We start from the raw sequence: 24,921 nt of genomic DNA on the forward strand, positions 1-24,921 counted from the left end.
GGGCGGGCGCTCCGTCGGCACCGGAGTGCGCAAAGGGAGCGCGTGCGGTCCCAACAACAATGCGCCCGCGGGGCCGACGGGAGGGAGCCGCGCGGGCCGAGGGTCGGGAGCCGGGGCGGCCGCGGGTCCGCGCGCGGCGGCCGCCGGGCTTACCTTGACTCGGCCTCGAGGCGCGCGCGGGGCCGGCGTGCTCGGGGGCCGGGCGGCGGCGGCGGCGGCGGGCGGATGGCGGCGGCACGGCGCTGGCGGCGGCGAGGGCGCGCCCGGGGCCTCGTCGCGCTCCGGCTCGGCGGCCTCGGCGGGGTCCGGCTCGCGCCGCGGCCGCGGCTGCTGCCGGGGGGCGCGGCGGGCGCAGCAGAGCGGCGGGCGGCGGCGGCGGCGCGAGCGGATCCCTCCAGTCCCCGCGCGGGCGGCGGCGGCGGCAGCGTCGTCGAGCGGTGCAGACAAAGGAGGGGCGGAGGGAGGAGACGGAGGGTGTGGGAGAGGCGGCTTCACCGGCGCGGGCAGGCGGGCGGCGGCGGCGGCCGCGCTCCTCTCGCTTCTCAGCAGCGGGGACCGAGAGAGGGAGCTGTGTCTGAGGAGACGCCAAAATCCCCCTTAGCGCTGCCTGCGGGAGGGGGAGGGGGCACAAGATGGCGGCGGCCGGGGGGGGGGCGGGAGTTCAGTTCATGGATCCCGGCGGGCGGCGGAGGGGAGACCGGGCCGGCGGAGGCGGCGGCGGCAACGGGCGGGGGAGGGGGCTGATCCCGCGTCTCCCCTCGGCAGACAATACAAGCGCCTCGGAGCGACTCCCCGAACCTGCCCTAGCCAAAATGGCGGCCGAGAAAGAGCGGAAGTGACGTAAGTACCTCATTAGCATAAGAGGACTCATTGTCCAGCTAAGTAGGGGGGGCAGTGGGGGCCAGTACCCCTTCCCCCCATGCCCCCCAAAGACAACTCTCACTTCCATATGTGCTTGCACGTAACTTTTTCTGAGGGAGGGTGGCATCAGCACCCCTATCCCCGCCTAAGGGAAATTATATAATCCCCACTGAGGGGGAGCTCTCGCGAGAGCCAAAAGGATTTACCATTGACCCACTAGGAGGCGCCGCGGATAATGGCCGCAGTGCGCTTCCATGGCCCTTGTGCACGGCGGGCGCCTTCCTCTGGTCACAGCGCCGACGGCGGAGGCACAAGCAGCGGGCCGCAGCACGCCCTGCACTCAGTCAGGTGGCCGAGCTGGGGATCCCTGCGCGGGCCCGGCTGGGCCCGGACTACATCTGGCGGGAGGGGCGTGTGGGCAGCCCCGCGGCTCCACGTGCTGGGAAGCCCGCGCTCCTGGGCTTGGCAGAAGGAAGCCCAGGACACCTGGCCTGCAATGCCCGACACTTCCTGCCTTAGAGGAGGCGTGAGGGCCTCGTGCTTCACACACCGACCTGAGATGCAACCCAACTCATGGGTGCTTGACCCCTTGCCGGTGGGGTGGGCTATTCAGTGGACAGGCCTGCGTTTTACAGAAGGCCGGCTGTTGCTTGGGGACAGGGCATTCTTCCCAATCAGTGACGGGCGCTTCTCTTTGGCCTGAAGAAAACAAATGGGGTCCCTAGTTTTTTGAGGCCATTGGACTAGTGAGCCCAAGGATGAGAAATGATGTTGCCAGTGGGCCTCCACAAGATCCTTGAAAAAACCAGACTAGTCCCAAAGACAGTCACTGTAAGTGCTCCCACAGTTTGGATAGCACGGGACGTCATTAACGGAGGCCTTTGAAGCGTTAGGCCAACCCCAGCGAACACATCGTCTCAACATTCTTGAGCCCGTCTTTTATAGTTGAGTGCCTATGAGTGTCTATCATCGGCTAAATATATAAACAATAACGTCTATTGTGAGGAATTAACCAAACCCGTTAAGATGTGCTCTGTACATCTTACACTTATTTTGCTGTTTCTCTAAATTTCAAATTAAGTTTCAAACAATAGGTAACATCCCCAAAGAAGCTGACTTAATGGAAAACAGTACAAATTATGGTTACATAGACCTTACTAAGGCTTCAGTTAGCAGGTTTAACAAGCTGTTTCATCCAACTCAGTATTCCATTCATTTCTGAAATTGTCATAAAATATATCTTTAAAAGCCAAATCAGTACTTCAAGGGAAAACAATAGCTGGAAAAAGTTCTATTAAAAAGTGGGGGGGGGGGGGGGGCACTGAAAACAGTTTGATTTTAGAGACAAAGATGATGAATCTAATTACATGTTGGCAGAAGACACTAGCAACAACTAATATGAAATAAACAAAATAATTTTTAGTTTTTTTTAGATACCATACTTAGATTCATACACAGATAATACCAATACAAATGGAGAACATCTGGATTTCATCCTTGGCCCCATTTACAAAGTAAAAAGGGATGCTGGATTCACATGCAAATGTTTAAAAAGATTTTAGTGTTTAAGTCACCAGATTTACTACAAAAATGCATCTAAATAGTCCAGATTCTTTTCTAATAACTTCCAAATGGTGAGTTTTCACTGCCCAAATACTTTACAGTAAATTCCAACAGTGATAACTGTTGTAATGATTGTAGGAATAAGAATCAAAAGACTAAAAAAGGCAAAAGGTACCTAACCTACTCCAGTGACATCTAAGAAGGCAATACTTCAGTAGTGAGTTCTCTGAGGTGGTTATTTAATCTCTGCTCCACATAGCTGACAATAAAGATTTAACTTTGGGTTTAGATGAAAAAGAAAACATACAAAAAATTACTTCTATTATGTTAGCTTAAAACTAATTTTACATCAGTGATGATAAATTTTCTAGTTGTTATCAGTGATGAGAGAAGTCATTTCCCCAAAGAGGGGTCCATGGTGGGCCAGCTATTCAGCTCTGCACAAAAGGGAAACACAATACTACTGGCCCTTATTAGAACATGTCCTATGATTCAACTACGGGAATAGGTGGTGTTCAAAATGACACCAAAGGTTGTATACTCTGGTATTCATTTCTGGTAAGATCTGTTAGGAATGCAAATGGAAAAATCAGATTTTAAATTGCTTTAGCAGCCAAATTAAACTAGGAAAATACACTGTCTGCTAGATATGTTTATTTCATTTAGAGGTGCCTCTCCCTTTTACTTGTAAATGAAAAGTCAACTTGATTTTAAGCTTATTTGCTCAAAGTATGTTTCACTCAAAATTTTAAAAGATACTACATGATCTAAAAGCCATGTTATAATTGGAAATTGATCTTATTTGCAATACCTACTTAAAATGGGTAAACAGAGTAATCTGTGCTGGCTTACTGAACACCTTTTAACTTCCAGAACAGTTTCCTCAAAAGAAGACATCTAGGGGATTCACTCATATTACTAAAGATGTATGCTTTGTTAAGGGTCCTGAAATAACATGGAAACAGATTATTCTGAGGGAAAAAACAGTTGTTTAAAAATTGGTGGTAATTCCCTGGCGGTCCAGTGGTTAGGACGTGGGGCTTTCACTGCCAGGGACTCCAGTTCAAGCCCTAGTTGGGGAAGTAGGATCCCACAGGCCTCAAGGCCTGGTCAAAAAATAAAAAATATCACAGCAGCTAGATTTATGCCTTAATGTCATCAATGTTTTTCTTTACTGAAAGAAGTTTGTGCCCAGAAGAGAAAAAAAACAACTATGCAATAAAATGTTGTTGCTTCCAATGCACGATATGTATTTTAAACAGACTTGCTCTGACACGTGAAATGCTTTATCAAGTCAACAGTTGCAAAGACCCAAATTTAAATTGTACTCTAAATGTATTATCTGGTTTAAGAAATTTGGGGTACATTGTAAAAGAGCAAGCAGAGGGGTGTATTTTTCAGTTCATACGGAAACAGTCATATATATATTTCATGAATGTAATTAGCATTCATCTTACTTCTGACATGTATTAGGTATGAATTCAGTCTTTTTCAATATCTTTCCCAGGTAAGAAATCCTGCATTTATATACTTTAATGAAAGCAGCAGTATTTTTATGCAGAAATTCCATATACCTTTATTTATAGGTCTTAATACAGCAAAATGTAAACGAAAATTGACAACACTGCTCATTTTTCTATTTGACATATAAAATGGAGTTTCTCCAGAAGATAGACTTGCCTTACCTTATGATTTATGTTCTAAGAGTACATTTTATAAAATTCAGCAATGAGGCTTTTTCCATGTTTAAATTGAATTGAACATGATTAAGTATAAATGAATAACTTTCTTTTATGTAGTAGCAAAAAGAGTCAGTAATCCTTTCAAGAAAGAGACTATTTCATTTCCTCCCAACTTGGATTCACCATAAACACGATCCACAAATGATATTGGCACCTAGTTAAAAAAATATATGTTAAGTGAGTCTTTAAAAATATGAGAAAAATATAGCAGGTGTACAACAATTACTCATACAACAGAAACAAGATTGTTCCTCTGCTAGCAAGTCCTTCAAGGTAAGTGCAAATTATGGATTCTTACAGTAACCACCGGCACCTCCAAGTCTTCAAAATTAAACATAACATGCATTTTATTATCTTAAAATAGGTCATATGAACCAGATCTACTGTTTTGAAAGGCACTGATCCTGTATTAAGTTGGTTTACTCAAGCTTCAAGAAAAAATTATCCTCCAAAAGTAAAATGGCCTGAATTTTCTCCAGTAGTCCATCAAGTTTAGTGTTAGTTGCTCAGTCATGCCTGACTCTTTGTGGCCCCATGGATTCTAGCCCACCACACTTCTCTGTCCATGGGATTTCCCAGGCAAGAATACTGGAGTTGGTTGCCATCCCCTTCTCCACCATCAAGTTTAGCTGTCGCTATTTTAGCACGAAGCTAAAAATCTTACAACTTCCACAAAAGCAGTAGCATTCCAGTTAGCTATCTTCTTGCTCTGATCAGAGTGTTAAACTGCTCCTCCAATTCCTGCCCTTTTCATTTATTCATAGACCATAGGCAAAAGGGATTCACCATCCATTTTTTTAAAAAAAATTAATTTTGGCCACGTGGCATGTGGGATCTTAGTACCCCTACCAGGGATCAAACTTGTACATCTCGCAGTGGAAATAGGGAGTCTTAGCCACTGGACCACCAGGGAAGTCCCTCACCATTCATTTTTAAGTAGGGTGGCTAATGGCCGAGACAAGGGGAAAAGCAGCAGACAGACTCATCCCATGATGCTGAGTGGTCAGAAGAAAAGGCAAGGATGAAGATACCAGTCACTTTTATTTATTTAAAAGGGAATACTGCCTTCTGTTAAGTTTAGATCTTGGTACGTCAAATATGTTAATTTTAAAAGAATGTGAATTTTCACTCTTTTGCATGGACACCTGGAAGCCTTCCACATTTATTTAGTAGTTTATGAAAATTAAGCTTTTATTATAAAAAGTCTAAACCTTATGATTTCTTTATGAGGAACTGACACTATTTACATACCTCGCCAATAGTATAATTCAGCTGTCTTGCTCGAACAATCATCTCCATCTGGAAGACGTAGCCTTTAGAAATACATTTTCCTATTAATTTCTGTAAAACTTCTTTTCTGTATAACCTATAAGAAATTAAAATGTATATGAACACCTGGATAAATATACATGCCTACATGTATCCTGACTTTTCCAAAAATTCACTGGTATTTATAAAAACTTAACTTTCACTGGCCATTTGTCTACAGGAAAGTTCTCACAGTTGATGATTATGATACATTTGTCCTGAACTGGAAAGGCCATAACAATATTTGGTAAATAATTTAGGACAATTGTGGAAATGAATCTTTAGTATCTTTTAGAGAGTTATCTTCCTATCACACTATTAGAAATTATTAAAATATGGTAAAGTGAATCATGTGGAACAAAACCACCCATGGTTTGTAGTTTCAAAATTTTTCTTATTATTTATTTTTAAAGTTGAAAAAGAAGAAACTGTTTCAAATACTGGGACAACAGAGTTGATAGATGATGAAGCACAATATAAACTCGATAACAAGAAAGAAGTAATTATCACGTGATTCCTCTTAAGTATCTAGGCAGTTTCTATTTCCTGAGATCTAAATAAATTCCTGGGATAAACTAAGTCCCTCTAGGTTAAGCCTGGTTAAGTTAAAGACAGGAAGTAGGGATCACAAGATTGAGGCAATACTGGTGGGAATCCGCTATCAGTAATGAGGTCACAGTCAGACAATTAAAATGGGTGAATGCAGCTCTTAACTTTAGATGGACTGCAGGCCAAAGGCAAAGCTCATCAGGTTTACAAAGAAAGACAGGAGCTGGGAGGTCCTATGGGTGAACTCAATCTTGGTCTTCAGGAGCTGTTTTTAGAGTCACTGAGGTTAAAAAATAATTCCCCCTGAGCCTCAGTATATACAAAGGCAACAATTTCTACCTTTTTTTCTTGTAGTTTTTCAGAAAGCTATGAGAGAAGGCACTAGGTGATGAAGAAACTAGGGGAACTAGGCCCCAAAGCAAAGTCCCCATCTCCACAACCGATGAAGCTATCCTGGGTCTTCATTCAAAATCATTATAACACATGTGGGCTTCATATATTCATTTGCCTCAAAGTGTGGAACTGAAGGATATATATGTATGGATCTGTAGCTATCTTTCATACACCAAACTGCTTTCAAAACAACTTACATTTTAATTCTAGAGAGGTTTCGTTTTCATTATCTGACCTCTAATTTGTGATGGCTCCTCTCTCCACTTCTGACTCTCTCATACTGTCTCTGAACTGCTATCCAACAGACTTGCAGCTGCAATAGAAGTACTCATTACCTTCAACAGCAGGCTCCTAACTTCTGTATTTGTGTGTTCTAACAAGGGCTTCCCAGGTGGCGCTAATGGGAAAGAACTGGCTTCCCAACGCAGGAGATGAGGGTTCGATCCCTGGGTCGCGAAGATCTCTGGAAGAGGGCATGGCAACCCCCTCCAGTATTCTTGCCTAGAGAACCCCATGCACAGAGGAGCCTGGTGGGCTATGGCCCATAGGGTCGCAAGGAGTCGGACACGACTGAAATGACTGAGCATGCCCACATGCATTCCATCAAAGGTCAGAAGAATCAACATTTAATGGATAGAAGCATACACAGTAATATGATGTATTAACTAATGCATGGAGTCTGGACCTTAAAGTAGATGAAGAGACATTTTAGTTTCAGAAATTAAAATCCCAAGGACCTAGCAGGAGGCTTTGCACCATTTAGACAAAAAGTTATGTTCTGAATGAACAGTTGGTGGTCACCTCAGGCCTCTCAAGGGCTAAGCGGTGATACCAACTTTGGGCACACCAACCTGTCTTTCCTGCTCTTTAAAAAGTACAGTATTTTCCCTTAAGAAGATGCTTAGGCTTCATTAGCACCTCTAAGCAACTTCAATCTGCCTTTTTTAGTGTTCCAGAACAAAAATGGGATACAAATGAAAAGAGTTTCTTTAAAATAAGTCATTATAAAACAGGAGATTTAGGCAAGAAATCATAAATAGTAGAAAACATATAGTTATAAGTTTTCACTGTACCTGAAACTTCCTGTTATATCAGATGCTCCTGGTCGCAGCAAAATCTGAGTTATAAAATTGGCCACACGGCTGTCAAAGAAAGATTTTCTTTATAAAATACAGTTTCTACACGAAAGAAATACAGCCAAGTGCACAACGCTAAAAATGCTATACTAATTTAAAAAATGCAACAAAGCAAGGATTTGTCAGTGAAAGGAGATCTGACAGTTCTCATTTTTTCAGAAAATAGGGATTTTTTATTCTTTGAATGTGACATGTGGAGATGACCTATAAAACAGTCCTTCTCCAAACACCAGTCATTCTTAGCAGGCTAAGAATGGTAATAGATTTTTAACTCCACTTGCATATTCTCCAATAGTCATAACTTAGATTACAAACATCTGTCAAGACAGGAAAAGTGATCTATCAGGGATTTCGAGCTGCTTTTTCAGATTCAAATCACCAAGGGAGGGCTGTTTCCAACCACAGGTTCCACTCTTGAGACTGCTCCCTCTGCTTGGGCTTCTGTAACCCACAGACTGGGTGACTTAAACAACGGATATTCAATTCGCACAGTTCTGGAGGCAGAAAAGTCCAAGATAAAGGTGCTGTAAACTTGGTTCCTGGTGAGGATCCTGTTCCCAGCCTCCAAATGGTGCCTTCCTGGTGTGTGCTCACGTGGAGGGTGTAGGAGCTCAGGGTGGGGGTAGGGAAGGCCAAGCTTTCCCGGTTTCTTCTTGAAAGGGCCCTAATTCCACCAAATAGTGCCCCACATTCAGGACCTCATCTAAACCTAATTACCTCCCCCAAACCCCATTTCCCAACACCAACACTCCCAGGGTAAGGCACACATGAATTCGGAAACATTCAGCCCCTAACAATGACTTTAGGGTCTGTGCTTCAAGCACAACTATGTATCAAATCAATTATAAGCTATTACTGACTAATAGCTATTATTAACATTTCAAAAAGATGTTGGAAAAAATGACTGGCACTGCGGCTATTTTAGTGTGCTCAGATTCAGAAAACTAGTTGTTCTGGAGGGAGGAAGGTGGCAGGGAAGCAGCGTGCAAAAAAGTTTCTCTCCAAGGCCAGGAGAACCACCAAGGCACTGCTCAGAAGAGCCTATTTCATATAAAATTCACGGCTAGGGATCTAGTTGGGATAATGGCTAACAAAAACATACCCCGCTGCCCCGGCAATTTGATTCTAATCGTTACAAAAAAATTCCAAGACATAGTTTATCCCACAAAATGAGTCTGACCCAAGGAATGTGAGAGTATATGTATTTATGTGTATGTGTGCATGCGTATGTATATATACATTATACATCTATAAAAGGTAATGCATTTTAAAATTGGGGTCTTTAACCAAAATGCTGCAGTCCATGGCGTCCCAAAGAGTTGGACATGACTGAACAACAATAATCAAAATACAGCAAGAGTCACAGACTTGGGTTCAAATTCCGGTTCTGGACTATAAAAATGAGACCTTGAGCAAGTGATACATAATCTTTCTAAGCCGTTTTTACTATAAAGTCAGTGCAGACATTAAGAAGCCATGATGGATACAACTCAATACAACTAAATGATCCAACCGAAGGTTGTAAACTGTCTCTCACTGGGACTCCCTGATTTTAAATAATAGTTTTAATGACCAAATTCAGAGAGGCCCGAGAGATCACTGACTTGTTGGTCTCAACCATGGGTGCACAACAGAATCCTCTGGGAACCTGTCAAAAATACTGAAGCTTTTGCACCATCCCTGGAGATCCATTCAAATGGTCTCCAATGTGTGTACACACAAGAAAGGAAGGGAGGATGAACAGGGAGCAGATGTGTATAATCTCCTCCTGCATGACTCCAATCCTCAGAAGGAATGAAAACTGCTCATTTTTCTAACCCCTTCATTTCACTGAAGATTGAGGCTTTTTACATGTTTTAAGTTTCACAGTTAAGAGGCAAAATTGAACCTAACAGAACCTTTGATAGGAATGAGTGATAAAAAGTACTATTAGTAAGAATTTATATAAAGTTATGTTGTTACACAAAAAGCAATAAGCTAGGTAGATCTTTTAGAGATAGAAACATCTCTCTCCAACAACCTAGGTGAGATAGACCAAATGTGGTCAAAAATTCTTTGTGGGTCTTCCCATCAAGAGGGGGATTCTATTTCCCCATCCCTTGATTACAAGCTTGCTTTGACCAAAATTTAAAGTGGTGTCAGCCCCAGAGCTCACGACTCAGAGTGCTTGCAGCTGCAGCTGTGGTGCTTCTGGGTGGCGTCCTTAGGCCATGTAAAGCAGCTGATGCAGCTTTCCAGGCGAGCGGCTACATGCAGGAGAACTGAGGTGGGCCCAGTCAACAACCAGCACCAACTGCTAAACACGTGAATGAGGCCGTCTGGGAGCTTCCAGCACAGCTGACCCTCAAGCTGAAGGAAACGGCATAAATGAGCCCAGGTAAAGTCAGCAGAGGAGCCAGTAGCCAAACCAAAGACTTTACAGAAATAAAAAATTTGTTTTCAGTTACTCAGCTTTGGGATGGTCTGTTACACTGTAACAGAAAACTGAACCAGCTTGTTTTACTTCCATTTCATCAGGAGGACAATAAAGCTTAGAAAAGGTAAGATAAGCAAGGGGACACAGGTAATTTAAATGACAGAATCAGGATTTTAACCCAAGTCTGCCTCCAAAGCTTCATCACTTTTGTTTCTTAGTAAAAGCTGAAATCATGATGTATCTTAAATTATTAGAAAAATACTGAAAAGTTATATATTTAGTCCAAAAATAGATGAATAATTCACTTAGAGCTGAAGGTTCACACAGAATAAATTTTGCTGAATTAGATCATTTCTATGAAAGGTTTATGCAGATTTTCCCCAAGTGAAAAGCATCCAAAATAAAATACTCTAGAAAAATCATAGGTAAGAAGCTACCTGGGAATATTTTTTGGAAGTCACAATCTGATTTCACAAACCCCACATGGTAATTTAATCCAAATACTTGTTAAAAACCTATTTCTAATAGTTACACTAAAAGAGAAATCATAAGCACATTTTCTGTATGTATATACCTGATTATTTTTCTTTTCAAGTCCCAGCCATACACACCACCATTTCCTTTGTAGCGAGTTCCAGAGACAATGTCAAAATTACCCTCCTTTTGCTTCCTGTAGAAAAAAATAAATTAGCTATCAATTTAAAAAAACCACTGAGCTTTCAATAAAATTGCTAAAGCAAAGCTCGTAAATATTTTTAATTCTAACAGATATCACAAGAAATTACTTTCTGAAAAGGCTGCAGTAACTCACACTTCTTCCAGCAACATGTGTGTCCATTTTCTACCATCTTATCGGTGCTGGATGTATTGCTTCATAGGCTTTTTAATTTTGAAAAACTAATGGGTAGTAAATAATAACACATGGTTATTTTAATTGCATTTCCCTGACTACATCCCAGGGTGAGGTTCTTCTCTTAGGTTTATTAGCCATTTGGATTTCTTCTACATATGGCCTGTTTGCATCTTTCACGCATTTTCTAGTCCACTGGTTCCACTGCCTTATCAGGTCAAAGGAGTTTTTGGGTACTGGTGATCTAAGCAGAGAAGGTATTTCTGAGGTGACTTTATGCAGAGATCAGAGGAGAAGTAGTTGGCATTAAGGAGCTGTGACAGCACTTCAGATAAAGGGTCGGGGGGCAGAGGATGAGTTCAGATTGCAAGGCAGGGGCCACTTCAGAGTGGTTTGAGTGGCAAGTGGATTTTCCATGTGTTCACAGAACTCCTGGTAGTGTTCTAAACAGGTGAATGACATGATCTGACTGTTTTTCTATTTAGTTTATGTTCAGAACAGCTTCCAAGTTCTTTTTCTGAAAGGTGTCATGGTCTCTTGGATTTTCTAAAAATATTTTTACATTACCTGTAAATAAATAGAATTTTGTACCCTTTACTGATATATGTTAAATTCTTATGTTACAACATTACTTAAAATTTCTGTGTTTAATGATATCCTGTACACCTACAGTCATTGATGAGTTTATTGAAAATTAAGTCAACATTTCACCATTTGGTACGAGTTTCATGGGGAAATTCACTGGTGGTTAGGACTCCCGCTTTCACTGCTGAGGGCCCAGGTTCAATCCCTGGTCAGGGAACTAAGATCCCACAAGCTGTGGTGGTTTAGTAGCTACGTTGTGTCCAATTCTTGCAACCCCATGGACTGTAGCCCACCAGGCTCCTCTGTTCATGGGATTCTCCCGGCAAGAATACTGGAATGGGTTGCCAAGCCATGCGGTGCAGCAAAGAATAAAAAGGTAAGACACCTCTGACTTAGGACTAGGTTGTCTTTAGTATGTTTAAGTGATTTCCTTCTATTTCTATACTAAAATTTTAAGAAGAAATGGATAGTGAATTTTATGACATACCCTTTAGCACCTATAGACTTAATCAGACTGCCTTCTTAATATGATAAACGAATTATTTTGACAGATTCCTGATTTTGGCATTCATTCCCCATCTATTCATAGGGTTCTACACTTTTGATGCAGGGTTTAATTCCATTTAACAGGGAAGGTGTTTTTCATCTTTTTCTATAGCGATTATAGAAATTAACTATACTTTATAGAAATTTTCTATAGTGTTTATAGAATTAGATAATAAAGGGATTATTTTTCAGTTAGTCCTCTCAGGGCCCCTAAAATACTTCCTTTAGTCTTGTAACTATATTCACATGCCTCAAATCTATACACTGGTTTTTATTTTTGATAGCAAACTTAAAACAGCACGAGCATTTTAATGAATGAAAAATGAAGTAAAAAATCAATATAAGATACATGACTTGAATCATAATTCTTTCAAATATTAGAAATACCTACCTAATGAATTCAGGAATAAATTTTGGCTGAAATTAAGAATAAACAGTAGGTCAGTAAAATAGGCTAAGACTATAATAAATAGCTAATAAAGAAACACACCACTTACATGGTGTGAGAGGTCAGCATCCATGATGATTATGTAGTTGCCTGTGGCATGTTTCATCCCGTGAATATATGCAGTTCCTAAAAATGAAGACATCTGTATCCATTAAAGGAAGTCACTGGAAATGCTGAGGTCTACATCTAAACAGGGAAGAAACTGCTAAGCCTCTCTGAAAAGCATCCATTAGTCCTCTAAAGCTGACACTGAACGATCATCTCTTTAGTCCTGGGCACCGTCTTGTGATGCCTGGACCCCACCTAACCCATTTCTCTGCTGCTGCTCGTTCCATCACAAGCCACCCAGGGAGTGTCTTCCACACTGTAAGCCTGGTACACAAGAGCCCTCTGTCTGGGACCAAAGGCAATTACTTAGCCACGCTCATGCCTGAAAGTTCCTCAGGGACTTGGCAGGTAAGAGTAACCGGTCAGGAACAGGAGATAGGAATTCTTGCGTTCTCTAGCCCCAATCCAACACAGTATCTTATTAGCAAGGCTGAACTCTTCTGACTTCTGTTAAGAAGTGACTATCTATAGGTTTTTGGATTGCCACTGACTGGTTAATAATTCTTGGTGGCTTTCAGGGCAGTTTCAAGATTACTTCAATCTCGAAGAACCTTCTGGATTCAGATATTCAGAACATTTGATCATCCCATGAAATCAAGGATCTTCACGACAACAGATACTCAATTTCCGAGGACTGTGCTTCCTCCATGCTCCCCCGATTTTTCAGTAATAATAACACTTTTCAACATAAAACAACTGTGACCCACAACAGAAATAAAGGCATTCAAGGTTTTTATCTCAGAATGAGACTGAGTTCATTTGAGATTTGCTATAACCTCTTACACTGTAAAGCCAGAACAGCTTTTAAAAAAAAAAAAATAAATAAATACCTTTTAAAAACGTTTGACTTAAAGAAATGTTCATGGACTTACAGCTAAGGCAGTGTGCTGGTCCAAATGTTTGCCCTTAGATCCCTTCTCTGTTCTAAATATATCGCAGGGTACTATATTTGTTCGCTTGTCAACTGATTTCCAAACAGCTTTGGGAAGCACAGGAAGACGGGAGATTTCAAGCAGAAGGGGAAAAGTCCAAGAGTCCTCCCCCGACTCTGCCTCTCAGCGTGGACCAGACTCCCTCCATGGGGCCCACTTCCGCCAGGTATCCCTGACTCTACCATTCTAGCTCCTCCAGGCACGCAGACCCTGGTTCTAAAAACACCAGCTCCTCCATCGCTGCTCCAGCCCCGGGGGAGTAGCAGTGACCTCCAGCAGCTACTAATCTCTGAGTAGCCTCACTCTTCCATTTGGCTTCTCAGCAATTCCTTCACCAGTGTAACCAGATTCTCTATATTAAATTCCTTATATTGAAAACTTAGTTTCTGTTTTCCTAAGAGAGCCTTGGTTGATACAGGCAATTCAAGTTAAACCAACTAAATGTCATTAAGATCATTAAAAACCATCACAGGCGGTCACTGTATTTTGGCCCTGTTCCAAACTGGGAAACTACACATGGGAAATCTTACCAAGGTAAGGAGCAGGTATGGGGTGGGGGGGGGGGAAGAGGTTCTGCTTACCTAGTCCCAACTTTTTCTCCCGTGGCCTTAGAAGCTGTAAGGATAAGAAATGGCATTTTAACACAAATAATCGAAAATCTAATAAAAACTTTTTAAATGAGTGCTCACTCAAAATACAGCTGCATTTATTAGAACTTAAAGCAGAATATGCCTAACATTTTTTTTCCAAAATAAAAAAGGCATTTAGTAACAAAGTTAAGTATGATTTAACAGCTTTTAAGGAAAAGTAACATTTTTACCCAACCCTCCCCCCCCAGACAAAATCTTAAACTCCACCCCCCATCCACCAAAAAACAATGTTTTTTTTTGGTCTATTACTTGATTTATCATTTTAAGCAGCATCTATTGATTCCTTCCTAAGGAAACTGAGGATTTAACTCACTTATACCTTTTTGGGATGTTTGATAACCATATTTGTATTCTCAATTCCCTCTTTGACTTTAAATGTTGCTATTCTAGCAACTTATCTTGATTTTATGCTTAGATGACCGTATCTCACTCTCTATTGGTCCACTCACATGATTTCAGGTTATATTCCTAAAAGATTGTTTTTCTTTCTCCTTATTGTTTGTCAGTCAGTCTTTCTACACTTTCTGGTTCACATATAAACCCTGACTTACTTAGTTTTTCCCTTTTTTCCCTAAATCCCTGGAAGAGTAGAATGCCAGTGTTTGACACCAAGTTTCTGAGTGTACGGCACGAAGACTCACCACTGAGCATTTCCTACCCACCCCACTGCACTGGGCAGTAGGTAGGCAGACTGCCTCAGAATGCAAACCTCCAAACAAAGTATTTTCAATTTTATTCAAACGGGTTATACTTTTTAACTACGTGCAAGCTGCTGTAGGTCTAAAGGAGGAACAAAGATAGATAAAATAGATTCCTACCTGATGAGCTCTTATATACAGGAGAACTAGACATTCAATCAATCTATGATAATTACAATTCACCAAACAAAATAAAATGACGTGTCAGGTTTCATCTGATTCTATGCTTGATGGTTACCGTCAAAATACTGATCTCATCAAACTCATTTTATACTCAAATTGTTTAAAGTTTATTTTAGATTTTCTATAACCCTGTTTTGGCTTAAAAAAAAACTTCTTTTCAAAGAATAATTTTATTATTTATAATTTTCAGACTTTCAAAGGTTTATATTAAATAGCTCCATCTTTCTCTCACTGCTGAAATGTTCCTTCCAGCCAGTTTGAAAGGCTAGCTAACAAAGCATCTATGAATATTTTACCTGAGATTTTGTAAGATAGTTCCTATTTTTCTTCAATTCCCCCCACCCCCCCCCAACAACTAAATATACTTATGTGACCCAAAAAGCAAGCAAGTACCATCTTTGGCATAGCTTCTTATTGGCACACACATATACACACACCCAGTAATTTTCTTAAATGACCTAAAAATGATAAAATAATGAGTAGGCAATTTCCCTGAGCCCATGGAAATCATGACAGTAAATGCTACTTTTTCCCTCATCATTTTAAATTTTATCAGATTGATGGAATTCTTTGAAGACCATGTTGTTTTAGAATTTGAGGTCAATTCAGCAGGCACAATCACACCTCAAGGTTGAGGTTGGAAGATAAAAGCATTCAGAACTCTGTCAGGCTGATGAGTCCAGGCTACACGGAAGCACATAATGAGAATACTCCATGCATTGTGTCAATCAGTGCTGCTGGCCCAGAGTCCGTAAAAGGAGAACTGAGGAACTGTTGGCCGAAAATATTAATCAACCATTATCAAAAGTCACTGCTAGAAGGATGAAAAACGTAAGATTTTCATCCAAGTTTTCATTTCATTTTTATCTCCTCTGTAAGCTTGTACATCTGGAAATACTCAGAGGACTGAGGTGTGACAGTTCTGTGAGTCGTGTCTGTGAGATGGAAGAAGCTCTAGCACAGCAGAGATTTACACTGTACGTAAGTGTAACACATTTCATGGGACTTCGCTATGGTCCAGTGGCTAGGGCTCTGAGCTTCCAATGCAGGGGACCTGGGTTCAATCCTTGGTCTGGGAACGAGAACCTGCATGCCACAACTAAGATCTGTCACAGCCAAATAAATTTAAAAAAAGAGAGTGTAACACATTTCTTTTAAATTCTTCTCATTAAGATCTCCTCTGACAGCACAGAGATTATTTCATTATTGGGATTAATCAAGAATATGTGGACTCAGAGTCTATTGTTTATGATGCTTAATTGCTACTTTTTGAAATACAAGTATCAATAAAGGTTCTCCAAGAGACTTCTTTATGCCTACACCAATGGGTTCTCTTTAGCATGAGGGGATTCTTTTGCCCACAAAGGGACATCTGACGATGCCCAGAGGTATTTTTGGTTGCTGCACTCCGGAGGGGGGTGGTGCTGCATCCTGAGGGTAAAGTCCAGGGCTGATGCTGAACATCCTGTAACATACAGGACAGTCCTCACAGCAAAGACCCCTCAGGTCCCAAAGTTGGTAGTGCCAAGAACAAGAAATTCTGGTCTATGTGAATTACAAAATACTCAGTGTCTAAAGTGGCATTTTCTAATTAAATCGGGATTTAACTGTTTTTGGTCCAAGAATTAGCTGAAGTAAACAAAAAAATCTGCTCCAACATTGATTAAGCCAAACCAGTGATTAAAAATAAAAACAACAAAGCAACTATAAAATGAATTCTACATCGGCCCACGTTACTCCCGTAGAACAGGCTTTAAGGTACAGTGAGAAAGTTTATGACTCAGAAAGTCAATCTATTTCCACAAGACTATCCTACAGATAAAGTAAAACTGCCAAGTTCTTTGAAAAATCATGTTTCACATGAAAACAATCAGTCACCTTTCCCAGCTACAAGTTTTTAGCTGCAGACAGTATCCTCTACTGAAAGTACCAGAATACCGAGAGAAAGTGAGCAAGAAAGATCAAGGTACACATTACTAACTGCAACCTAGTTTTAAAAATTGTTACTTAGTCGCTGAGTTGTGTCCAACTCTTTTGAGACCCCAGGGACTGCAGCTCAAGAGGCTCCTCTGTCCATGGGATTTTCCAGACAAGAATACGGGAGTGGCTTGCCATTTCCTTCTTCAGGGGATCTTCCCGACCCAGGGATCAAACCCAAGTCTACCTGCACTGGCAGGAGGATTGTCTTTACCACGAGTCAGCAGGGAAATCCCCAGTTCTATAATACTCCTTCTGAATTCAATATCACGCTTTAATTCTGCCCTTCAAGGAAACTGATTTGCAGAGTCAAACATAAAGAGTTCATCCAAAGGCCCACTGTTCTGCTATAAATCTACCAATGATTCAAAATACCAAAGGTATGTAAAACCTCAAGCACAATGAAAATGCATCTAAATCCCAAGCATATATACTGCTCTTTATCTTTTCAGTTTCCAGACAGATGGAATCTGTGCACTGTTCATTTATCATCTTTCCCCATATAAATGTAACTGACATGATAGAAAAATGACTTACAATTCTGTCTGACCCATAGATCTTCTCCAACTGTTCAGCAACGTCCCTTGTTCCATCTGGGCTTCCATCATCTATGATTATAATTTCATAGTTGAAGCCACTAAAATAAAAAAAAAAATTAAATTTGTATTGCTTGGAGACAGTAGTCTCAAATGAAAAAACCATTTAAAAGTCACTAACTCCTCCCTAGTATAAGTGGAAATCTATTGCCATGTTAATTACCAAGGAAAACTTCAATTATCAATTGAAATAAATGTCAAATATTCAGTATGTCACTTCCAAACTATGTAAGTGAAAGTGAAAGTCACTCAGTCATGTCCAAGTCTTTGCGACCCCGTGGACTATAGAGTCCATGGAATCTCTAGGCCAGAATACTGGAGTGGGTAGCCCTTCCTTTCTCCAGGGGATCTTCCCAATCCACGAATCGAACCCAGGTCTCCCGCATTGTGGGCGGATTCTTTACCACCTGGGGCACAAGGGAAGCCTGCGGGTGCCCCGGGGCCAGCAAGAACAACTCTTGCCTATTGCTGGGCCCGACTGCTGGAAATGCTACTATACAGTCCTGAGATGTTAAAATTCTCACATAAAACATATCCTTTCGTTAAAAAAAAATTATTGATCATATATTTATATATGATAGGGTATCATATGAAATTTTACTTATCCACTTGGGAATTTTATTTCAAAAATACATTTAAAAGGTATCTAGTCAGCCGAGTAGCTCTGGATGATTATTGTTTTTAACTTAACCCCCAAGAGATTTAAATAACAATCAGGAATTTGATTTTATTACACCCTTAAAAAAACTCCACTTGAGGATGGTGACAGTCTTTCATACCACTATTCCAAATAATTGTACCCATTACCCCACACTATCAAATAAAAAGCACAGCTACAAAAGATGTCAGTGCTTCTGAACTAAGGTCTTTCTATAGTTCTCATTAACTTCACGTGATAGTTTGCATTCAGAAACAAGTCAGCATAATACTCGGCTGTACCTGTGCTCACCATCACATCTTCCCCCACCCCCTTTAAAAAAGGCATTCTTTTTGTTAACTTTACTGGGAAACTTATAGGGAAAGAGGAGGTACAGATAAACCCTCATAACACAACATTATGTTTCCTCTGGTCCTGCTTTAAGAAACAAATGCAAGGAAAACAACCAGAAAACACATTCCACTGTTATAATGCTTTAAAAAAAAAAAAAGTCAGCCCCCAGCACACTGGGAAGAAAGCAAAACCCGGTCTATCTATTCTCTAACAGCAAAGACGACTTCAGTTCCCCACAGGGCACTAAATCTGGGCATGTGCTTCACAAGTCAAAACAAATTAAGATGTTGATTCTATTTGTGGTGCTGAGATAATTCATAAACAAATGGAGTCATTCATAAGCAAAATTATTCTCCTCTACACTTCAAAGCACCAAGACCACCTGAGGAAGAGGTAGCTTAAACGAATCAAGCTGAGCGGACTTTAGGTAATTTGACTGCCATCTGAAAAGAAAATAGTTGTTCCCTATTAAACTTCATTCTCCACCCGGAAGTTACTAAAGATAAACTGCACTACATCAAAGAACAGAGCAAATATCGTATAATCATAAAACAAGACAGAACAAGATCAGTTATGTGACAATTTCTCTAACTTGGAAAAGAGTTTGAGAAATCAAAATACAACTTAAAAAAAAATTAAAAGCCATGAATAAAAACTTTGAAAAGCCATGAATGTGAAGATAATTATAATCAAACAGCAGTGTTTTTCACTAATCTGCATTTCCCACAATGTACGTTTAATACCGCTGGCTCGTTCGTGAGGAAAAAGGTCCCCTCTGATAAACGCTGCAGAGTTCTAAGCTGGTACAATTTTTTTTTGACAGCAATTTGGCATTAACTACCAATCTTAGTAGGATTGGGAATCTTGGAATTCCCTAGTGGCTCAGACGGTAAAGCGTCTGCCCGCAATGCGGGAGATCCGGGTTTGATCCCCGGGTTGGGAAGATCCCCTGGAGAAGGAAATGGCAACCCACTCCAGTACTCTTACCTAGAAAATTCCATGGATGGAGGACCCTGGCGGGCTACAGTCCATGGGGTCGCAAAGAGTCGGACACGACTGAGCGACTTTTCACTTCACTTCATCAATTTTAAGAGCTTCCTAATGGCTCAGACGGTAAAGCGTCTGTCTGCAATGCTGGAGACCCAGGTTCGATCCCTGGGTCGGGAAGATCCCGTGGAGAAGGAAATGACAACCCACTCCAGTACTCTGGCCTGGAAAATTCCATGGACAGAGGAGCCTGGTAGGCTACAGTCCATGGGGTGGCAGAGAGTCGGACACGACTGAGCTACTTTACTTTACTTTTTTATCAATCTTAAGCACATCTCTGTCGACTCAGCAATTCCACCGCGAAGACTTTATCTCCGGAATACTAGTAAAAGAAAGAATGTGTAAGGAGCACTTACTACAAATACGTCGGGGAAAAAAGTCTCCGTTCTCATTTGTAAAACAAAAGTCAAAAGAGGAAAAACAAAAGTCTGGAAATAACGCGTACTCGCTTGAGAGCACCCGGTTGGAAAAATGAAAGATATATGATATTATCTAATTTTCAAAGCACTGTTATTTGCTAAGTTTGTATGTGCTGATACCTAAAGATCAAAGGTTTACACATGATCCCCAAAACAAGGTAATTCGTACTGATACCAGAATTTTCTGAAGACAGGAAAAAAAAAAAGTTTAACATTTTCAAGCTCAACACCAACACCTGCCAGTTATTTTTTTTTTTAAACAATCACATCAAACATCCACCTGCGAGTCTGCCCTTCTGCCTTCTCCACAAGGTCTGCCCAGCCCAGAAGCAGCTCCCTAAAACACAGGGCCCAAACCTCCCGCTTACAGAAGCCCTGGGCACGGGGGCGGGAGACAGCGGGCTCGCTCAGAGTCCGGCCACAGCGCCCGATCGTCTAGATGAGGGAGAAACGACGTCAGGTTTTCGGACCCGCGGGCATTAAAAACGGTGGCTAGCCCTTCTAAAAAAAGACGGGCAGACGGCTATCGGAGAGTGTACAATGAAGAAGTGCTTCATAAAACCCAAGGGCGGGACTAAGAATCTGAGACACGAAGAGAAGCGCAGAAGAATCCGCCTCTGCTTTCCTCGCAGGGCGACGTCCTCCCCAGGTTCTCCGGCGGGGGCCGAAGAAAGGCCGGGCAACGCCGCCTCGCGCAGCCGCCAACGGCCGACACCCAGGCCCGGAAAGCCAGCTCATCTCATTCCTCGGGGAGGGCGGCCCAGCGCGCTACCTCTCGGAGAAGCTCTTCACCAGCAGCCACACGATGAGCGGTAGGTTCTCGCGCTCGTTGTAAGTGGGCAAAAGCACCGAATACTTGTCTTGCCGCGGGGCGCGCCCCTTCGGCTCCCGCCGAGACCTAGGAGAACTACGACTCGCTTCCTCCGCAGCCATGGCGGAACTGCGCGACAGGTCGGAAGCGGAAAGACGTCACATGGCGCGGAAGGTGACGGGTTGGACCGGACCAAATCCTGTGAAGGGGGGGCTAGTCGATGTGGCCGAGTTCTAGTCCTCCTAGGGTTCGTTTCGCGGTTCCTTTGGAAACAGTCAGAACTTGTGAACCTTTAAAACTGAATCTGAGTGTGGCGCAAGAAATGCGGATCTATTTATTACCTTTGCTCAAGCTCCATATAGTTTTTGTTTTGGTTTACTCCGGCCTCGCGACGAAGAAAAGCCGGAAGCGGAAATGCCTTTCACGACGACTTCCGGAAAGAGGCCGGGCATGGCGGCCGGGGAGGAAGTGCTGGCCCTGCAGGCCGAAGTCGCGCAACGTGAGGAGGAGCTGAATTCCCTGAAGCAGAAGTTGGCGGCGGCCCTTTCGGCGGGGCAGGAGTCAGCGCGCTCGGTTCCGGTGTCGCCCCTGCCTCCCAGGGCCGCCCTGTCCCGAGAGGAGATCCGGCGCTACAGCCGGCAGCTCGTGCTGCCGGAGCTCGGCGTGCAGGGGCAGCTGCGCCTGGCGGCCGCGGCCGTGCTCGTCGTGGGCTGCGGGGGGCTCGGCTGCCCGCTGGCGCAGTACCTGGCCGCGGCCGGCGTCGGCCGCCTGGGCCTCGTGGACTACGACGTGGTCGAAGCGAGCAACCTGCCCCGCCAGGTGCTGCACGGGGAGGCCCTGGCCGGCCAGGCCAAGGTCTTTTCGGCGGCCGCCGCCCTGCGCCGCCTCAATTCGGCGGTGGAGTGCGTGCCCTACGCCCAGGCGCTGACGCCGGCCACGGCGCTGGACCTCGTCCGCCGATATGACGTGGTGGCCGACTGCTCCGACAACGCGCCCACCCGCTACCTGGTGAGCGACGCCTGTGTGCTCGCCGGACGGCCCCTCGTGTCCGCCAGCGCGCTGCGCTTCGAGGGCCAGCTCACGGTCTACCACTACGGCGGGGGGCCTTGCTATCGCTGCGTGTTCCCCCGGCCACCCCCGGCGGAGACGGTGACCAACTGCGCGGATGGCGGGGTGCTCGGCGCGGTGACCGGGGTACTGGGCTGCCTGCAGGCGCTGGAAGTGCTGAAGACTGCTGCGGGCCTGGGCCCCTCTTACAGCGGCCGCCTGTTGCTCTTTGACGCTCTCCGAGGCGATTTCCGCTGTATCCGACTGCGGAGGCGCAGGCCCGACTGTGCCGCCTGCGGGGAGCAGCCCACCGTGACAGACCTGCAGGACTATGAAAGCTTCTGCGGCTCCTCGGCCACGGATAAGTGCCGCTCCCTCCGGTTGCTCAGCCCAGAGGAGCGAATTTCTGTCATGGACTATAAGCGACTTCTGGATTCTGGGTTACCCCACCTGTTGCTGGACGTCAGGCCTCAAGTGGAGGTGGACATCTGTCGTCTGCCTCACGCCCTGCACATCCCTTTGAAACGTTTGGAACGGCGGGATGCGGAGAGCCTGAAAGTCTTGGGAGAAGCCATCCGGGAAGGGAAGCAGGGTGCACAGGAAGGGGCGTCTGTCCCCATTTATGTGATTTGCAAACTGGGCAACGATTCCCAGAAAGCCGTGAAGGTCTTGCAGTCCTGGACAGACTTAGACTCTTTAACAGTTAAGGACGTTGTAGGGGGGCTCATGGCCTGGGCTGCCAAAATCGATGGAACGTTCCCACAGTACTGAGGTGGCCAGTGGAGTCTGACCTGCGAAGGGTGTGGGTTGCCATGTTACCTAAAGTTTTTTGACCTTTATTTATTTGCATTTGTTTTTTCCAGTATGTATGGAAGAGTCTGGGATTCTACAGTACCTGTGATTAGGTGGACTTCTTTTTATAAGGATCTTTTAAATTGTAATTTATCGAATGATGTCGTTATTAAGGGGTGATAACATTGTTCCTGTGAACTGTCTTGTGTTTGCAGCACTTGCTGCAAGTGGTGTCTTGAACTGGTGAGATACAATGTAAGTGACAGGGCTTTGTGATTTGAATTCAGGTCATTCGCCTGTGCTGCCCCCTCCCCCCCCCCCCCCCCCCCCAAATAAAAAGCTTCTCAGAATGTGAGGGCGATCTGGTTGTAACACCCGTCGCCCCTTTGATCGCCAGGGTTGGTGCGACTGACCTGGCTAGCTAGGCGGGTGTCTCCTTCCTCCTCCATCGCTGTCGTGAGCGTTTCTCCTGAAGCTGTGCCCTCACTGAAACCGGACCGCCATCCCTGGTGGAGGAGGACGGGTCTTCAGTAAAGGGCCTGGGAGTAACTGTGCTTCCCCGATAGAACGTCCCAGCAAGCTCCCAAGTTTACTTGCTCTTTAAATTGTACATTTTAATGCTTGGAAAGGTGTAGTAAACTTAATTGATTACAGATAAAATAGTTAAGCTCAGTTTATTGTTTGCTAAGGCATTTTTTTGGATGTTATTTCTACTTCAAATGCTAAAACAAGTTTTAGAGCAGTGGTCCCCAACCATTTTGGCACCAGGGCCTGATTTCATGGAAGACATGTTTGGGGAGGGGGGTCGGATAATTTCGGTTTCCATTACCCACCTCTCCACTTTGCAGTCCGGTACCTAACAAGCCACCAACCAGCACTGGGGTTCCGGGACCCCTTTTATAGAGAAATCAATATTTAAAATGTAAATTATTTAAACGTTAAAATGCAGATTACCTGGAACGTGGTCATTTTATTGTTTCAAATTAATAGCCAAGTAAGATACTTACAGTCTAGTAAGATAGAAGCCATCTTTGTAGTTTGTTAGTTTCTTTTATAAATCACTGATGTTTTTTCTAGGTTTAGCTTCAGGTTCCACCTTTTGTTGTGCAAATAGAAATTTCTAAACTGTATTGTGTGGCTTGCTTTGAAATCTTAAGGTCCAAGTCCCAACTTTCTGCCCTTCCCTGTCCTTTTTTCCATGTTCAACCTGTTACTTTAATTTTTGGCTTTACTGTGTGGCCAGTTCAACCTGTTACTTTAATTTTTGGCTTTACTGTGTGGCCAGGATGCCAAATACAATATTAAAGTGAAATAATAAACACTTCTTCTCTCTTTCGCAATTTCAGGTGAAAAGCTTTGAATATTTGACCAATATTACCTGTTATTGCTTTACTGTAAGTAAATAACCTCTCTCAGATTAAATTTCTATTTATAGTTTGCTAAGAGTTTTCATTGAGTTCATCAGATGCTTTTTCTGCATTCTTACGTGTTTTTTTTCTTCTGTTAACATTGTGAATTCCTTTTTTTTTTTTTAATTGTGGCAAACAAACATAAATTTCACCCTCCTGACAGTCTCCATGTGTACAAACAGTATTGTCAGCTACATGCATGTGTTGGCACCAGATTCCAGAAGCCCCCATCCTGCATGACTGAGACTACACCTACAGAGCACCTCCCCATCACTTCCCTTTAATTTACCTTTTCTATTTTTTAATCTATTCTAGCATTTTATGTTTGTTTTCTTACACAACAGCATTTTCATGAAATGGCAGGTAGTCTGCCCAACTTCCAACATACACAACGAAATTAAAAGTGAACATGTGGCATATGAGTATATATTAGAGGCAATCCACATATCCAAAGGGAGCCTCTCTTCTCCAGCTGATTGATGTATGCAAGCTTATTGTCAGAAATCACAGATATAAATGTAAAATGTTTGCATCTCTGAGTACAATTTTTAAAGTTTCAAAGCATCGTGGGCCAGGATTTCCCTGGTGGTCCCGTGGTTAAAAAGCTGCCTGCCAATGCAGGGGACACAAGTTCGATCCCTGGTCTGGGAAGATTCCATGTGCCTTGGGGCAGCTAAGCTTAGGCATCACGTCTACAGAGCCCGCACTCCTAGAGTGCATGCTCCACAACAAGAGAAGCCACCAGTATGAGGCGCTCCAGCACAGCCAAAAATAGAAAACTTACTAATTGTGAAGAAGATCTTGCAGCCCAAGGGACTCTCAAGAGTCTCCTCCAACACCACAGTTCAAAAGCATCAATTCTTC

General features: G+C 43.2%; 3 protein-coding genes and 1 long non-coding RNA gene across 10 annotated transcripts in view; 2 read left to right on the forward strand and 2 right to left on the reverse strand.

Annotated features, from left to right (window-relative positions):
* Positions 1-670, reverse strand: part of LOC122681783 (activity dependent neuroprotector homeobox) — a 31,362-nt gene extending 30,692 nt beyond the window's left edge. For 4 of the 5 annotated variants that reach the window (XM_043884212.1, XM_043884215.1, XM_043884216.1 and 1 more), the window contains exon 1: positions 154-670. The gene's annotated coding sequence lies outside the window, so the exon portion shown is untranslated. The remainder of the gene's footprint in view (positions 1-153) is intronic. The other variant, XM_043884217.1, reaches the window with a different exon arrangement.
* LOC122681787 lies at positions 670-13,857 on the forward strand. Its single transcript, XR_006337104.1, has 3 exons — positions 670-840; positions 6,798-7,025; positions 13,024-13,857. It is a non-coding gene; the product is annotated as an uncharacterized LOC122681787 (long non-coding RNA).
* DPM1 (dolichyl-phosphate mannosyltransferase subunit 1, catalytic) lies at positions 3,975-20,969 on the reverse strand. Of its 3 annotated transcripts, XM_043884219.1 has the most exons (9): positions 20,771-20,961; positions 17,483-17,582; positions 14,019-14,052; positions 12,447-12,523; positions 12,341-12,366; positions 10,543-10,638; positions 7,490-7,558; positions 5,418-5,532; positions 3,975-4,320 (listed from the first exon to the last, which is right to left on the reverse strand). In XM_043884219.1, the coding sequence occupies exons 1-9, from the start codon at positions 20,929-20,931 to the stop codon at positions 4,216-4,218; spliced, it is 783 nt and encodes a 260-aa protein (XP_043740154.1). In that variant the 5' UTR covers positions 20,932-20,961; the 3' UTR covers positions 3,975-4,215. The 3 variants fall into 3 exon arrangements, with proteins under 3 accessions (XP_043740154.1, XP_043740155.1, XP_043740156.1); XM_043884220.1 differs by lacking the exon at positions 7,490-7,558 and having other exon boundaries at positions 20,771-20,969; XM_043884221.1 differs by lacking the exons at positions 3,975-4,320; positions 5,418-5,532; positions 7,490-7,558 and adding an exon at positions 8,053-9,901.
* Positions 20,970-21,096: 127 nt separating this feature from the next.
* On the forward strand, positions 21,097-24,086 carry MOCS3 (molybdenum cofactor synthesis 3). The gene has a single exon (XM_043884218.1). The coding sequence runs from the start codon at positions 21,224-21,226 to the stop codon at positions 22,625-22,627; it is 1,404 nt and encodes a 467-aa protein (XP_043740153.1). The 5' UTR covers positions 21,097-21,223; the 3' UTR covers positions 22,628-24,086.
* The last annotated feature ends 835 nt before the right edge of the window (positions 24,087-24,921 follow it).

The sequence above is a fragment of the Cervus elaphus genome, chromosome 23 (genome assembly GCF_910594005.1).
Source record: "Cervus elaphus chromosome 23, mCerEla1.1, whole genome shotgun sequence".
In the NCBI taxonomy this organism is placed as follows: domain Eukaryota; kingdom Metazoa; phylum Chordata; class Mammalia; order Artiodactyla; family Cervidae; genus Cervus; species Cervus elaphus.